Raw genomic sequence first — 17320 nt, 5'->3', positions numbered from 1 at the left:
GCATCACTCCAATCTCTGCCTCCATCTTCACATGATTTTCTTCCTTGAGTGTGTCTGAGTTTCTGGGACTCCAGAGATACCACTCATTGAATTCAGGGCCTGTCCTAATCCCATATATTCTCATCTTAACTACATTTGCAAAGACTCATACTCCAAATAAGGTCACATTCTGAGATTCCTGGTGAACAAGAATTGTTGATAAATACTATTCAACCACACTACACCATTAAACACAATGCATTGCCTTATAAAGTGGTAATCTGCCCATTCCAAAAGTGTTCCATAAGGATAAATAGTCAAAATCAGGAACGTGCAACAGAAGAGATTTCTGTAATGACTTTGTGTGTCCTTTAACCTCTAGTTTCAGCTTACTGATCTGTATGTTATGGGAACTTTACAGTACTTTCTAATAGTAATAGTCTATGATCTTAAGTCATAATTTTTCTTGATAACATTATAGATTTTTCAAATATATTAGGTATATAGAGACCCTCAAATATTTTAGTTAATTTAAATGATAGCAGAAAGTTTACTTTCTTAGCTTTGAAGTAGGTAGAATGTTTTTTGTAAACTATCCACTGTAACACTTACTTTAATTTTCTTCATTTTTCATTAAGAATGCAGCGTATTCCTCCAAACATTATAACCCTATATAGTCATGTGCCAAATAACCACATTTTGTTCAATAATGGATAGCATGTATAACAGTGGACCCATAAATTTATAATACTGTATTTTTACTGTATCTTTTCCCTGTTTAAATGCACAAATACTTACCATTGTGTTACAACTTCCTACATATCTAGTACAGTAACATGCGGTACAGGTTTGTAGCCTAGAAGCAATAGGCTATACCACACACCCTAGGTGTGTGGTAGGCTATGCTATCTAGATTTGTGTAAATATGATGTTCACACAACGATGAAATTGCCTAATGATGCATTTCTCAGTATGTATTCTCATCGTTAAGTGACACATGACTCTACTTTCATTTTAACAGACTATACCCTCTGAACACCTTCTATATGCCAGGCACACAGGGATATGGCAGTGAAAACCCACTTCCAACTCACATACTTGTAACTTATTTAAACTATTAACTAACTAGACCTCAGTCTCTTCATAATTTAAAAATTCCACTTATATGATATTCTGACTAACAGACATGTTACTTTTTTAGTGGGAAGATTTCAAAAAATAGCTTTGTTGATTTCTGAAATGGGTATATTTTCATTGTTTAAAAAAAAATCACATAAGTACGAAAATGGTAAAAATTATCAGGAATCTCACTACCCAAAGATAGCCATCGTTAACATTATATTGAATAACCTTCCAGATTTGGATGTTTTCACACATTGATATATAATATCTTACATGATTTTATCCAAAAATACAGATGTAGAAAGCTGCATTAAATGGCATGTCTGTTAGATTGACAGGCATGCCATTTGGCAACTAGTTTTTTCCCCAAAAATTGTTATGTCTATGTTTCTACGACAAATATGGCTATTTGGCATTATTTTGTTGGATACAGAGTTTTCTGTTGAATTAAAATACCCATAATTTATCCTATCCCCCCTCCCAGAGAAGCACTGAAATGAATTAAATATCTATCATTACCAATGTTGCAAATTGTTACCAAAAATCTGTATACATATATCTTAGCAAAGTTTTGCAATTGCCCCTTTGGACAAATTCCAGGTCTGCAGAAAGGGCAATATTCTAATTTAAAATTTTCATTTGCATAACTAGACCTTCTGTCCTCTCAAAAGGTTGATTCCAATGATACTCCAACTCTACATATAAAATTACTCATTTTCTTATATCCTTCCCAACAGTGGATTTTGTCAGTCTTCACCAATATGAAGGTACTCTTCTGCCAAAACAAAACAAAGCCAAACCATCTTTTACTTGCATTTCCTTTATTACTAGATAAGTTATACATGTTTTGCTACATTTATATTTCTTCTCGGAACTGCTTGAGTCTTCTGCTAATTCTCTACTGAGTAGTCTTATACTCTTGGGGATTTGATTGTATTATCCTTGTTAAAAGTAAAGAATCTTTTCATTTTACTTTTTAGAAAAACTTCATTGTTTTTCTTAAAATATATATTCACTATGAAGAATTCACACAAAAAGTAAAATTTTAAAAAATTTAAATTACTAAAAACTTCCACTACTCACCATTTCATACATAACACTGCTAGAGAGTGAGCTTGTTGTATGTTATGAATATTAACTTTTGTTCCCCAAGGTGAAAAAGGCTTCATTCATAAGTTAATTTTTAAAGGTGAGTGAGATACGTCTTTCTTTATAAAAGGTTAAGTTGCACATAAATCACATTTCAACAAATCAAATGCTATCTTCCCAAATGACCTATTATACTTTTGATAATGACTTTGCTTTACCTCTGATTATATGTTAATTAAAAGTAACTCAGATATTTTTAGAACTGAGTGTGTTTGTACTCTTAACTTTTTCACATGATTACTGTGCCACAAACTGTTTCAGTGTATTAAAGAAGATATGCCACCCAAATAACGTCCATTAAAGAAAGACGGCAACTAAAAGAACTCCTACAGCTCAATCCTTTTATAAGGAAGCAGGGAATATAGCGAGAAAAGTAACAGATTAAAAGTTGGAAGAACTAAATTGAAAGCCCTAACTTCTCCACTCTCTTACTGTGTGATCTGGGGCAAATCACTTCATCTTCTCAACCTCAGCTGCTAAATTTCGGAAATGTTGAGAATGGAATTATTTATAAAGTCCCTTTCAAGCACTGACATTCTGATTCCATAGAGTGCTGAAGTATGGAAACCCAGAACTAGTAGCAATCAAAAACCTAGAAAAACAATAACAGATGTATAAGGTATTTCTGAATAGCTATGGAGAGCAGTAAAATACAGCAACAAGGTTTTAACAAGTAACAAGTTACTAACAAGGTAGTAACAAGTAACAAAGAGAATACAGTAAACCAGCAGTCTACAAATTGGGTCATGCATACCCCTGGAAGTATACGAGCATGGAGAGTTTCAAGAGAACTGATGATTATATTCTCAATTTCCATCTGTACAGTTTTCTAGAACCATTCTGCTGACAACAGCATGTCTGTTTTCCTTTACTTCCACTTCCTCTTTCCCTTTACCTCTTTCCCCTCTGCCACTTCATAAAAGAAAACTGTAACTCTCACACTTTCTGAAACTTGCTGTGGAGTACTGTCTTTGGGCTAAAAACATCCAGGTGGCCAAAAGGACATTTCAATATATTCATGTTGAGAAAGTTAATTACTCTAAAAACACTGATACCTTTCTTTTTCTTTTTTTAACATTTATTTTAAGTTCAGGGTTCTTTTTCATATCAAGGTGTCACCACTTCCATGAAAATGAAAGGAGAATCAAACCCAGTTGCTACCTAAGTATTAAAAATAATTTGATTATGGATTATTTTGTTTTATGCATACAACCTAGAAGAATGGGTGATACTACTAATATAAAGCAATATAAAGCACTTTTTAATAACCATCTACTAGATTCATAAGTGAGGTTTCTCAATACTTTCAAATATTAAAGTAAAAAAGGAACAGAATCAAGCAGAACCCCATCTTTTCTAATAATATTTATAAATAGATAAAATAATTGAAATAAACCAGCCCCATCTATCCCACTGAAAGCGCATTTCTGACAAAATTTTACTTCAATACTTATTAAAATTTGTAATTAACATATGTTGTTTTGATTGTCTACTGGCTATGACTGAAGTGATAACTCAGTCCAAAATAAATTTGACACAGAGCATTATGGACATACACAATTTTCCTATTTTTGTATTATAACTGTCCATAGAACTCAAAACTGAGGGACCATTAAAATAAAGCACTTTTTATTCCCCTCTACTAAATTCATGAATGAATTTCCTTTTGTTGCAGAAAAATATCACATAACGGATAAAAATGCTTTCTAGCATAAAAGAATATATTAGGATAATATGTAAAGAAAGTAAAACAAAAATGAGAGAAAATATAACATGATTTTTGATAAAAATGCTTTCCAGCATAAAAGTATATATTACGATAATAGGTAGAGAAAGTAAAACAAAAATAGAGTTCAAAGAGAAAAAAAGACTATAAAAAATTCTGTTAAAATTAAGTCTGTTCATATATTTTTTAATGAATTGTTAAAAATCCCCTCATACACATTTAAAATTGTGATTTGAACACCATCACCAGAAATTACATCATTTACAGATATTAAAACTCAGATGAAAAACTCAAGATGTGGGAGAAGGTACATAGTTTTTTGTTTTTCCAGTTCTTTGAAGGGATATATGAGCAAAATGTTTGAAAATCCTTGTACTAAAGGTCAGAATATAACATTAGTGCTAATCTTCCTACTGGACATCTTCACCTGGATGTTCAGACACTTGAACTCTACATATTCAAAGTAAACTTACGAACTCCCCTCTACAAATACACACATTTGTTTTTGAAAGAAGAAAGAAAAACAAACCTGCCTCTTCTTCCTATTTGCAATTTTGTTACTAGCTTCATCATCTACCTGGTCTTTCCAAACTAAAAAAGTAGGAATACTTTTTACCTCCCAAAGCAAATCAGTTCCTAGGACCTAACTCCTAAGTGTCTCTCTCTTCCTTCCACCAGTGCCATTGTTAAAGATCTCTTCACCTACTGTCATCAAATAGCTCTTCTTCAAAACAGTAACTACATTTAATTTTACCCCCCAGGATCTCCCATGGAAAGTAAAACTACTTTACAATAATCAGAGCTATGCAAGTGTACCTGTCATGTCATGCATATATATGACTTACCAAAAAAAAACCAAAAAACAAAAAACACAGAATCATGAAGGTGGAAGAATCAGTCACTCCCTTCAGACTATCCTTATCTAAATATCTTTCAAGCTGCTGTCTCAACAGTCACTGGTTGAAAATGTATAATCTCATGAGCTGCCTACCCTGTATGAACAGCTTTGCCAAAGATCTGGGTCCAAATACAACTCACTTGACTTATTAGTCCTAAATTAATTTGGTTAAAGAAGAGATTTACGTTAACACAAGAATATCAATAAAATTACATACAATTATAAAGAAGTTAAAAATTACTTACAATTTCACCACCCAGAGATAGCTTCAATTAGCGTTCTGGGATACATCTAGCTTTTTAAAAATTTTTTGGCAAGCATGCATGGTATAGAGATATATATGTATTTTGTGATTTATTTTTTTTAAACATAATTAAGATAATCTGTAGATACTCTGGGTTTTTTCCTCACTTAATTATGTTGCTAGCATTTCTTCCATGCGATTAAAGATTCTTCAAATTCTTCAAATCATTTTAGTGGGTACACAATATAGAAATAATACTAGAATCCATTGAGCCATTTGTAAACTACATTTTTATATATCATTTAAATTCTTTAAGGCATTTAAGTGCCGACATAATACAGAAATAATGAAAAATACTATACTACATACTACTATAATCTATTTAATCATTTGTAAATTATGTTTCCAGTTTTTCACAGTGATAATGGGATGAATAAACTTGAAGATTAACCTTTATCTACATTTTTAATCATGTCCTCAGAATAGATTCCCAAAAGCAAATTATCAAGCAAAAATACTAATTTAAGTATTAATTTTTAAAATCTTACTAATATTGTGCATGTGTAACCTTCAAGCTATAAACTCACTTTAGCTGCAGTGTAGTGTAGCGTGATCACAACTCACTGCAGCCATGACCTCCTGGGCTCAAGAGATCCTCCCACCTCAGCCTCCAGCTTAGCTGGGACTACTAGCACTTGTCACCATGCCTGGCTAATTTTTTAATTTTTTTTTGTAGAGACAGGATCTCTCTGTGTTGCCTAGGCTGGTCTCAAACTCCTGAATTCAAGCAACCCTCCCACCTAAGCCTCACAAGTGTTGGGATTATAGGCATAAACCACCATGCCCAGCCAGTATCACATTTTTTAGTATCCATTTCTTTGATTATGATTTAGTATGGTTAAACACAAGATCTCCTTATTTCCCTACTGTTCCTAGCTACTGGTACTTATTTTGCCCTCTGAAGTAACGTCCTTTTCCCATGTGGCAAAAGGAAGTAGAAGAGAGTACACAGGCTTTAGAATCAGCATGAACTAGAGTTTAACCCATTTCCACTACTTAATTGTGTTACCTTGGACAAATGACAGCTTTAAACTTATATCTTCTCCAATTAGAGACCATTAACACAAAGTAGGAACAGTGCACAGCAATCAAGAACACACAACCAATCAAAATCTATAACATATTAACCCTCTTCTTCCTTTTATTCACATGGCAGTCCTTTAAACCCTGGAAGACAGCAATACTCTGTCACCTCTCACCAGCTCTCCATCTCCATCCATATCCCTGCTGGCTAAAATCTGAGACTTCTTTCCTCCAGAGAAATGGTTTCAAATCACCTTACCAACCTGCTCATTATCTTCAGAGATCAATTTAGCTGAGTTACAGCCTCCTAGAACATGGCATTTAGAACAAAATAATCCAGATATGATTTGAAAAGATCAGAATGAAAGTTATTTCTTCAAATAACTAGTCAAATTTGTTCTCCTTTTCCACATCCATAAGACAACAAAATTTTTAATTTGTAGACTCAAAATTCTAACTGTAGTCCACTCATCTGCCCTGATTAGGCAGGCCAGATTAAAAGTGAAGGTCTTGGAGCACAACAGGCCCTTCTGGAAGTTCATATAATACCTTGAGCAACTTAATGTCTGGAAACTCAGTTTATTCTTTGGTAAAAATGGGAGTAACTCTACTTATCTCATAGAGTTTTTGTAAAGATCAAAAACACCAACTGGGCCAGGCACAGTGGCTCATGTTTGTAATCCCAGCACTTTGGGAGTCCAAGGTGGGCGGATCACTCGAGTCCTGGAGTTCCAGACCAGCCTGGGCAACATGGCAAAACCCCATCTCTACAAAAACTAGAAAAATTAGCCAGGCGTGGTGGGGCATGCCTGTAGTCCCAGTTACTCAGGAGGGTCATTTAAGGCAGGGATGCAGAGGTTGCAATGAGCCGAGATACTGCCATTGCACTCTAGCCTGGGAGACAGAACAAGACCCTGTCTCAAAACAAAAACAAAACAAAACAAAAAAATACTACACCAATTAAAAGTATCTGCCATATAGGAGTTACTCCAAAAACAGAAACAAGTACAGTTAACAATTCAACATGAGTTTGAACTGCGAAGGTCCACTTACAAGCAGATTTTTTTCAATAAATATACTAAGAAATTTTGTGAATATTTATGAAAATTTATAAAAACTTGCAAAGCATCACCCCTGAGACAGACCAATCCCTCCTCTTCCTCCTCAGCCTACTCAACATGAAGATGATGAGGTTCATGAAGACCTTTACGATGATCCACCTCCAGTTAACGAATAGTAAACTCTTACTTCTGATATTCTTAATTATATTTTCTTTTCTCTAGCTTACTTTATTGTAAGACAGAATATAATACATATACAAAACTTGTGTTAATCATCTGTGTATGTTATCAGTAAGGCTTCTCAACAAGAGTAGGCTATTAGTAGTTAAGTTTTTAAGAAGTCAAAAGTTATATTTGGGCCGGGCACGGTGGCTCAAGCCTGTAATCCCAGCACTTTGGGAGGCCGAGACAGGAGGATCACGAGGTTAGGAGATCGAGACCATCCTGGCGAACACGGTGAAACCCCGTCTCCACTAAAAAATACAAAAAACTAGCCGGGCGAGGTGGCGGGCGCCGGTAGTCCCAGCTACTCGGGAGGCTGAAGCAGGAGAATGGCGTAAACCTGGGAGGCGGAGCTTGCAGTGAGCTGAGATCCGGCCACTGCACTCCAGCCTGGGCGACAGAGCGAGACTCCGTCTCAAAAAAAAAAAAAAAAAAAAAAAAAAAAAAAAATTAAAAGTTATATGTGAATTTTTGACTGCACAGGGAGTTGGATCCTGCATTGTTCAAGGGTCCGCTGTAATTACAATTGCTACTAAAGCAAAACTACTGCATCTTTATTAAGCACCATTTGCCAAGTTCTTTATATGGTCCTGAACTACAGTTTGTTCTACTCAAAATTCCGAGAAGTAAAGCGGACTTTGCTTAAATTTAGTTATCTCAGTTAACAACTAATTTTCTCCCCCAAATTCTACCTTGACTTGCCTTGGTCTTTTCCATCTCCCTCTAGCCATCACTTTCTGAAAATGAACAGCCATCCCGACCAGCAGGTGGAGGCATGGAGCAGCAATCCAAAATTGCTACTCAAAGAAAATTATAAGCAGGAGATGCTTCTTATGTCAACCATACAATCAGTGGCACAGGTCCCTTATAAAAGGAACCTACCAGCAGCCAAAATAAAGCCCTGTAAGTTTAGAAGGCTCATCTACAAATCTAGTTTTTGTTCCTCTCCTCATATGCTGATCCTATGAACACTTACACCTGAATGCAAATATGCAAAAGTATCACTTATTTGTGAATAACCTTTTGAAAAGCATGTTTGGCAACAATATAAAAAAATCAACAAAGTCTATGTTACTTTTAGGCAAGAATAAGCCACTTAAATGTGGAAGAGAATAAAGTCTAAATTTTCTCTCAATTCAAATTAAACATAAAAGATAAGCAACTTCATAGCCAGAATCTAAAAGTTTTGAATTATTTTTAAATTAGAAGATTCAAAATGAATTGGAGCTTTTTGTAGTGAACACAGGGAATTTAAGAATGTCTAGATCTGAAAAGACTTTAGTCAAGAGACTTCTAACAAAATCAGAAATAGATTTTATATAAACACATAAACAAATGTGATCGATAAAATCAAACAAAGAAAATTAAATTCCTTAAGAGGGCCTGCATGCAGTAAGACTTCTTCATCATCTAAATTTACTAGGTCTTTAATCCAGTTAAATGACTGTTTACGATCTTAGATAAAAATGAGAAGGAAGCTAAGTTTTGTCCACTCCCCCTCTCTTCAGCTCTTCTCTTCCCAAACTTGCCCCTACATTCATCCTCAGAAAACAACGCAATTCTCTAAAACTGCTCTGGTCAATAGTGAAGGAAGAGGAGGGAAGAGAAGAAGAAAAGAGTTGAAAATTGCCTCAAAGAGAATGAATGGCAACCCTCCCTCTTCATAACTTCTGTGAAGGGCTTAATATTTTACCTCTTGCAGCCTTTTGTGTTTAAGAAGGAATTCCTGGGTAGACAGCATGTACAGCTGATGGAACTCTAGGCATAGCAACAAAGCAGTAAAATCTCAGCATATAAACAACATCTCCTAGACTGAATGTGTTCCTGACAACCTATAAACTAGAAATTTGAACACCCTGTTAGAACTATACTCCCACTCCAAATACACTATGGATTTACATTAATATTATATTTGAGCATGTATCTGAAATATAAACACATATTAGCTCAGAAGTGAAAGCTAAAGTATGGTAGTATTAAATTTAGTATGAAGAATTAAAGTATGAAGCATTTCTGAAAACAGAAATGAAGCCAAGGTCCCAACAAAACAGGTGTTTTGAGAATATACAGGTAGGAAGGTCTCATAAGTATAACCACTTCCCTTGGGGTATCCCACTCACTGGCCACACTATTCACTGTATCAGCTTCTGTATCTAAGTTTGCAAAGAGGCAACTATTATGGTAACAGTAATTTGGAATAATGCACATTTATATATTGATGTTGGGTAGACAAGAGCCCTTATAAATGAGCACGGGACATGCAAATAAAATTTCACAAAAGAGCAAATACAAACAGCACAAGCAATACTTCAGAACGCACACTTGCTTACTGCAATTTAAAACAAACTCAGTGTACCACAGTACATCTACTATAGTAGCAAAATGTTTATAAAATGTCTAATAATATATGATTGGAGATGAAACACATAGAATCACATATTTTGGTAATATCGAAGTATAGATCCTTTTGAGAATGTCAAAAGATGTTCTTACCTTTTGACCCACCCTAGTGATTTTAAAGATTTTATCAAGCATGCATGAAGGTGTTCATTAAACGAAGTTTTGCATACATCAACAAAAACCTAAAAACAAAAAATGTTCAACATTCAGAGAATGTGTTGCTTATAGATTAACACGACTTCACTCTAGTTTATTAAGACAATACCTCTGCTCTGCCAACTAAATAGCTGCTAGCCATATGTAGCTATTTAAATAAAACTGAAGTAAAAATTCATTTCGTCAGTCATACTAGCCATATTTCAAGTGCCCACTAGCCACATAAGGCTAGTGACTATCATTGGATAGTGCAAAAACATTTCCATCATCACAGAAAATTCTACTGGACAGCTCTGATCATATCCACATGGGCCATCCTCCTTCCTCCTCCCGCTACGTTCACTCATTTGTCTAGAAACAACTGCTTAACCTTCAGTCCTCGGCCTAAGCAAGCCTCAATGATTACGTAAGGCTAACCCTGATTTAAACCAGAAATTTAGGCATACATTCCTTATCGTCTCATAACACTTTGATAACTCCAGTATAATAATTACCCCACATATAATCATACCATTTTCTCTATCACAATTCTGTAAGTTTCCTGAAGGAGGAACCAACTTTTATCAAAGGGGCTTTGAACTATTCTGGCACTCACAGGACCTGGATAATTTGTCATATACTAAGAACACTGCTAAAGAGAGAATGGAAATAATGACTGTAGTTGAAAAATGGTTGTGTATAAGGAAGGGTATGCATACAAAGGAAAACTTGGTTAGGCTGGCAGTGTTACAAATGATTAAGACAACAACAACAAAAAACTACTACAAGCTCAGTATCACTATCCAAAATGCTTGGGACCAGGAGTGTTTTGGATTTCAGACTTTTTTGGATTTTGTAGTATTTGTGTATACATCATGAGGCATCTTGGAGATAGGACCCAAGTCTAAATACAAAGATCATTTAGATTTTATATACACCTTATACACATAGCCTGAAGGTAATTTTACACACTCTTTTATTTTGTGCATGAAACAAGGTTTGTGTACACTGACCCACCAGAAAGCAAAGGCGTCTCATCACCCATGTGGACGATCTCATCACCCATGTGGTCGATCCGTACTTGTTTGGCATCACCATCATTTCTGACTCTGAATTTATATGCTAGTGATAAGCAATCACTTCTCACACTTATTCACACAAAAGAACTTAACGGTAAACAATATGACATACCATTAATACAGTGAGAAAATACTGTGTTTAGGATAACCAGGCAGCACAGTAGCAGCCCCAGAATACCTGCATCAGCTGCTCAACAGCAAAAAATAACAGCAGAATCTCTGTCTCCGTGTCAGCACTCAGAAAGTTTCCATTTGAGGGCATTTTGGATTTTCAGACTAGGGATGCTCAGCCTGTAATTCCTTACATATTCTCAACACATAACACAAGGAGCCTCACTCACAAGAAGGTATTCTATGAGTACATATTTGTGAAGTATTTCTTTAAAAAAAAAAAAAAGACAAATGCTAACTTAGAAACAATATAAATTAATGATAGATTTCTAAAAATTAAAACTCAAATTTCTAACCCATATAAGATTTGCTTCCAGTGCACAGAAAATCTGACTGAATAATTCCAACTGCAGTGCTTTGGCATACTCATCAATATACTCACTCAACTTTCACATCTACCAAGAACCTACCTATGCAAAGTACCATAGATATGATGGTGAACAAGACACAATTTCTGCCTCCACAATATTTTTTTTCCAAATATGAATGTTATTCTTAAACATGAATCTTTAAACTCAGCTCTCAACAATAGATATCCAAAAACGACAAAGAACAAGCTTCACCTACTTTATCATTCACTAATTCAAAAAACTCATATTAACCATTTGAAATAGTATACGTCCTACTTTAAAACAAAAAATTAACGCCTCATTTACTTGGCACCCTTAGAAGATCTGGTGTTCCACATAAATGAATTTTTCAGGTAACTCAAGCTTGTCCATTTCAGCACCAATACTTAAACTCTTTGGCATGGAAATCTTTTAAAAAACAAAACAAAACAAAACAAAAAACAGTACAAATCTTTCAACTTTAAAAAACAGGCGCTATTAACATTATTCTGACTGAAACTTACTGTGTTGTACAACACTCAAGCCCCTGAACTAAATGTCCCAGGGTGCTTGTAAAAGTTGCTGGCTTCGAAGAGTTTTGCTTCGAAGAGTTTTTCTTCTGACCCCTGGCTTTTGGTGTGTCTGCTGTCAACCTTTGCTGCTGTCAGTGTGAACTGACTCTGGCAGCCTCCCACCCCACTTCAAATTTGCTGCTACTTGGAAAACAAGTTGTGTCAGAACTTTGCCTAAAACACACTGGCTTTGAGACGATCTCCAAATCAATGTTGGTCACTCAGTCTTTTCTGTGTATTACTTGAACTGTTATGGTCTGAAGTTACAAGTTCCAAACCAAGTTTTGGATAAAAGAATTTGTGCTGTACCTTCATGCTCCCATATTGTCTTCATATTTAAAACTGATGCTCAGAGATAATTTCATTACCTATTCATTCATTCAACAAATATTCATTAAGTACCTACTAGGAGCTGGGCTCCAATACTATGGTAACAATAAGGAAATGAAAAGGAAGGCTGCCAGTTTTAAGCATATTTTAAAGTACAAAAACTGTAATTATTTTACTTAAAGTCTTTTTTTTTTGGGAAAAAAAAGGGGGGGGTGTTTTTTTTTCCCTAAGCCTCTTAAAAATTGCAAAACCTGTTAAACTTTTTATAACTTCTGTACATTCAGGTTTAGGAACTAAAAATTTAAGGGTAAAGAAAGCATTTGATTAAACCAAATGTTTATTTTACAAGCTCTGAGTAGGATTCCAAGATTTTCTGTCTCCTTTCTTTTTCCTATTACAAATTCCCATCTAGGCCTAAAGAAACCAATATCAACATATGCTTTATTATTAAATGATATGCAAAGTCTTGATAATGATAAGTATGTCCATCTCAGCATCCACTAAGTTTACATTTACCACAATGTTAATAGAAGAAAAAGTGTTAATTGAGGAAAATTTCTGTCCAAAGTTTAAGAAGTTCCTATATACTTCACTTTGGGGTTCAGAAATTTTTAAAAAAGTTGTAAGGGTTAGTAAAATATGGTGTAACTCTACAATATTTGCTTCATCTGCCACAATCATATTTTTAAAATTACATTACCCATTTAAACCTAAGGCTAGAAAAATGAACCAAGAAGTGGAGCTTAAAATTGGTCTCTGTGGATTAATTAAGACATCAGGAAAAACCCCTGGCATCAGCTTCATTTTGATTCCTTGGAATCTTCCTTCTCATTCATTTTCTCCTCAGAGAGCACAAGAACTTTATTCACAATTTATAATTGTATAAATAATCAGTGATTGCCTTTATTATTCAGATATAACTGGAAATGAGTTGCTAGTCATGTGCCTGCTGATCTGAGGAAGTAAAATAATATTTAGAAGTGAAAAACATTACTTTCATTAAAAATCTTTAACTACTACTATTAAAAACCTTCTTCAGCAGTGCATTAATATTTCCTCAACATTAATTCTGGAATCTGAACATGCTTTAAGTGGTACTAAAAAGGCAGATCACAGGTCTAACCTTCAAAATAACCATGTAATATTATTCTAAATGACACATTATAGTAATTTTCACAAGTCTGCTCTGACTTCATTAGCATACTACCTTGTGCTGTGAAATAAGTTTTAGTTTTTAGATAAAAAGGATTCACAGAGAAACCGAAATATAGGCTCTTGCTCCTTCTACAATCACTTCAGGCAAAGAAGTAAATGACAAATATTTACTAGACACTTATTACACTACCAGGTGCTGTCCACACTACCTGCAAACACACACACACACACACACACACCCCTTGCTCAAGATACAATACAACTGGAGAGAGAACATACACTCCCATAAAAGATAATATTAACCAATAGGAAAAATTTGATTTTAAAAGTGATCATTAGCCATAACTTCTGGCAGCAGAAAGTGAAGGCATTCAGTTCAGATGTAAACAAAATTTTTTTTACCCCTCTGTTTTAAGTCTGGCAATCAAAATTAGCCAAACCTAAGGAAGTGGACCAACGGCATCACCACAGGAAAAAAACAGAAATGTTCAGGAGCAACTGGTATTGGACCACTCAAAGTCTTCCCATCAGTGCACATCAGTAGTTTCTCTCCTAAAATCTCCTTATCAAATTAAAAACAAAACTGATTCCTGGCTATGAACTTTGCAGACTTCTTCCTCTGATACCCAGTACAGCCCAACCACAGAAACGAAGGAGTCAGGGAGACGACAGCAACGGGGCATCTAGGCCTATTGTTCAGAGAGAACCGCAGGACCAGGCGAGCGCCGCGGGGTGCGCGGGAGCTGGGGGAGGAGAGGCGCGAACCCCGTACAGGTGTGTGTATGGGAGGGGGGACAGGTATGTTGCAAGGCGGGGGAGCACAGGTGTACTCAAGGGCCACAACTAAGAAATACTCAACTTCCAGACCGAAAAAGAGGAGGGCGGTCATTCCTGAGGCTTAAACTGCTGGGCACGGAGGGTGACAGGCCTGGGGAGGGTGTGATGAGAGGATCCCGGAGCCCACTAGTGTGGGGTTTTGGGGAGGCGGAGAACTGAGGGGGGACAGCCAGGAGGATTCAAAGAAAAGGCTCCCCAGTCGAAAGGCCAGCCTAGAAATCCCCAGACAATGGACAATGCGCGGGCTGGGGGATGTCGCGGAGGTGAAGCTGGGTGGGCAGAGGGAAACAAAAGAGAGAAGCCCCCAAGTGTGGGCCCGGCGGCGGCGATTACCTGAGAGAGCTGCCGGGGATTGGGGCAGCCGAAGAGCGCGGAGCTGGAGCTGAAGCTGATGGCTCCTCGGCGGCTGAGGACGTGCTGGGGGACCGGCCTGTCCAGGGGCAGTACCGGCAGCTGGTAACATACTTCCATTGAATACACCCGCCCTGCCTCCGCGCGGCGCCCGCCCTGCCGCGGCCGCCGGCCCCTGCACTGGGAGGGGGCCGCGGCTCGGGGGCTCCGGGCCGAGACGGGGGCAGGGCGGGCGGGGGCCGACCCTGGGCCGGGAAGCCGAGCTCACGCCTCCCCAACCCCAGCCCTCCACTCGGGCCGCCGGCGGGAAGGTTCTGCGGCGGCCGCGGCGCCAATTACCAGGACCGGCGCGCGCCTAGCTCCAGGCGAGGGGCGACGGGGTGCAAGCGGGGCCAGCACTAGCAAAGTCGGAGAGGGAACCCCGCCGCCTTGGGGCTCCTCGGCCGAGAGGAGCAGGTACCCGGACTGCAGAGTTCGAGTGGAGCACGGCCGGAGCAAAGCGGTGCAAGAAAAGACGGCTGGAGCCAGCGACCAGACCCAGGGGGCGGGGGCACTCAGTAGCAGCGACCAGCTCGGGCCGCTGCCGCCGCCGCCGCTGGAGTCCTGCCCCTCCCCTCCCCTGGAGCCTGACTTCACTCCGCCGCCGGCGCGAGCCCGGCGTAATTCACACTTTGCAGCCGCGGACCCTGCGCCAACCACGGCTGCCGCCACCGTGACGTCACGACGCCGCGCCGCCGGCCCAGCGCCCCGCGCCGCCGCAGCGCCCAGGGAGACTGGTCAGCGACCGAGAGCGACAGTAGCCTTCCTTGTGTTCCGCACCCTAGAGCTCTGTCGGAGTCCCCTCCCGACAAACGTTTTCTCCCATCTATCTCATCCGCAGTTCTCTTCACGCCCTGCCATAACTCCCTCCCCTAGCTCCTCGCAAGCCAAGGCGCGTGCGCACGAGGCCCCAGGGTTTCGGGGCATCCCCCTGAGCTCTAAACTCGTGCGTTCCAGCGCCCCGAGGGTATGGGGTGGGTTCATCCCGCGCTAGAGACGCTGTTCCGGCTTGCCGACCCTAGAAACCCAAAGCACGCGGCGCAGTAGCCCTCCTCAGCCCTGACCGCGGGGTCACTTCTGGCTTTTCCCTCCTTGTTCCCATTCATGGGCTTCGCTAGAGACCGCTGCGGCAGTGACGTCAGCGGGCCGCGCAGGCATCGTCCTCCCCGCTACGTCACTGCCAGTCCCTTGGTGGGGCCAGGCTCGAGCGCTCCCCTGGCAGGTGCGGCCCCTGGGCCATCCCGAGCCCGAGGGGCGGAGAGGGGAGCCGAGAATTCGGAAGTGAGAAGGGGGCCTGGAGACAACGGGAAAAAACCAAGACTGAGAAAGAATTATGGGTGAAAAGAATGAGAAAGAATGATACTGAGAAGACAAAGGAAAAAAGTAGACTTCATGGCCCTCTACCGAAAGCGTTGTTTGTTGGCTTTCGATTTTTTGAAAGCTAGAAAAGATAAAGAGCTCTTGACCTGATTTGTCGGCTAGATGTATAATTTAAGTGTTCATTTTGTCACATTTCTCACTAAACTGTCCAAGCTTTCAGCATCAACTGATTGTTTCTAACGCATTCCGGCCTTTGGGATTTCAGCCTGAACAACCTCTGCCCTGCTGGCAGAATTGTTGCTTTGGTTCAGTTCTTAGGGCACCCACCCTTCTACTGATTTGAGATGACTAGCCACTGACAAGGTGGGAGGCCTTTGAAAGCACTGCATAGCTTCCACTGATGATGAGATCATGTACCAAATGCACATAATCTGGTAAATGAGCAAAAGTAGACCTTTTATCATCTTTGCATGGCATCTGTTTCTTTTCTCTTGCTAAAACTTTATACCTCCTACGTGGATATTTTTCTACCTGTCTGCTTTCTACTATTAAAAGAACTATAACCCCCAACATGGTCTTGTGGAGTTTGTCTTCATTAGATGATGTAAGCTCCCCTTTAGTACAACTGATCCAACTCATCTTTGAAATCTGAATTACTCCCACAACTTCTAGAAAGATGTATTGAGCGTCTACTATATGCTTGGGATTATACTGAGCACATTTTCCTACGTTATCACATTTACTTCTCACAAAAGCCTCGTGAGGTAATTAGTCCCTGAATTGAGAATAGGCTCATGGAAACAAAGTTGCCCTAGACCTTAGACAGATAAGTGGGAAGAACTAACCTCAAATAATGTTTGAATTCTGTGTAAATCTAAACATCCAGGAGGTGATATTGGTGTGATGTTACTGTGTGCCACATAAAATAACTATATTACATTTAATAACATCTAAGAGACCCAGGTTAATTAAATCATTTAAGGACAGAGCGCTAAGTAGATAACTAAAAAATGCATCCCCTTTCAACATAGTTACTGTTGTGCACCTGTGAACCAAGAACCGTGACGGGCATTCTACATACAATGTTTAACTTTACCCAACACGATAGCCACGTAAGT

At 38.7% G+C, this 17320-nt stretch overlaps 1 protein-coding gene across 4 annotated transcripts in view; it reads right to left on the bottom strand.

The window, feature by feature from the left end:
* The window catches only part of LOC105482198 (phosphodiesterase 7A), a 129059-nt gene extending 114049 nt beyond the window's left edge, over positions 1 to 15010 (bottom strand). Inside the window, exon 1 of one of the 4 annotated variants that reach the window (XM_011742214.3) lies at positions 14826 to 15010. In XM_011742214.3, the coding sequence (XP_011740516.1) occupies positions 14826 to 14963 (138 nt within the window). In that variant the 5' untranslated portion in view covers positions 14964 to 15010. Of the gene's footprint in view, positions 1 to 9977; positions 11526 to 14825 lie in introns of those variants that run through there. The other 3 variants (XM_071068165.1, XM_071068163.1, XM_071068164.1) reach the window with 3 other exon arrangements.
* Between the last annotated feature and the right edge of the window lie 2310 nt (positions 15011 to 17320).

Source organism: Macaca nemestrina, chromosome 8 (assembly GCF_043159975.1).
Source record: "Macaca nemestrina isolate mMacNem1 chromosome 8, mMacNem.hap1, whole genome shotgun sequence".
NCBI classification, from domain to species: Eukaryota; Metazoa; Chordata; class Mammalia; order Primates; family Cercopithecidae; genus Macaca; species Macaca nemestrina.
The sequence above is the reverse complement of the archived record's forward strand: the minus strand, read 5'-3'. Positions and strand labels throughout refer to the sequence as shown.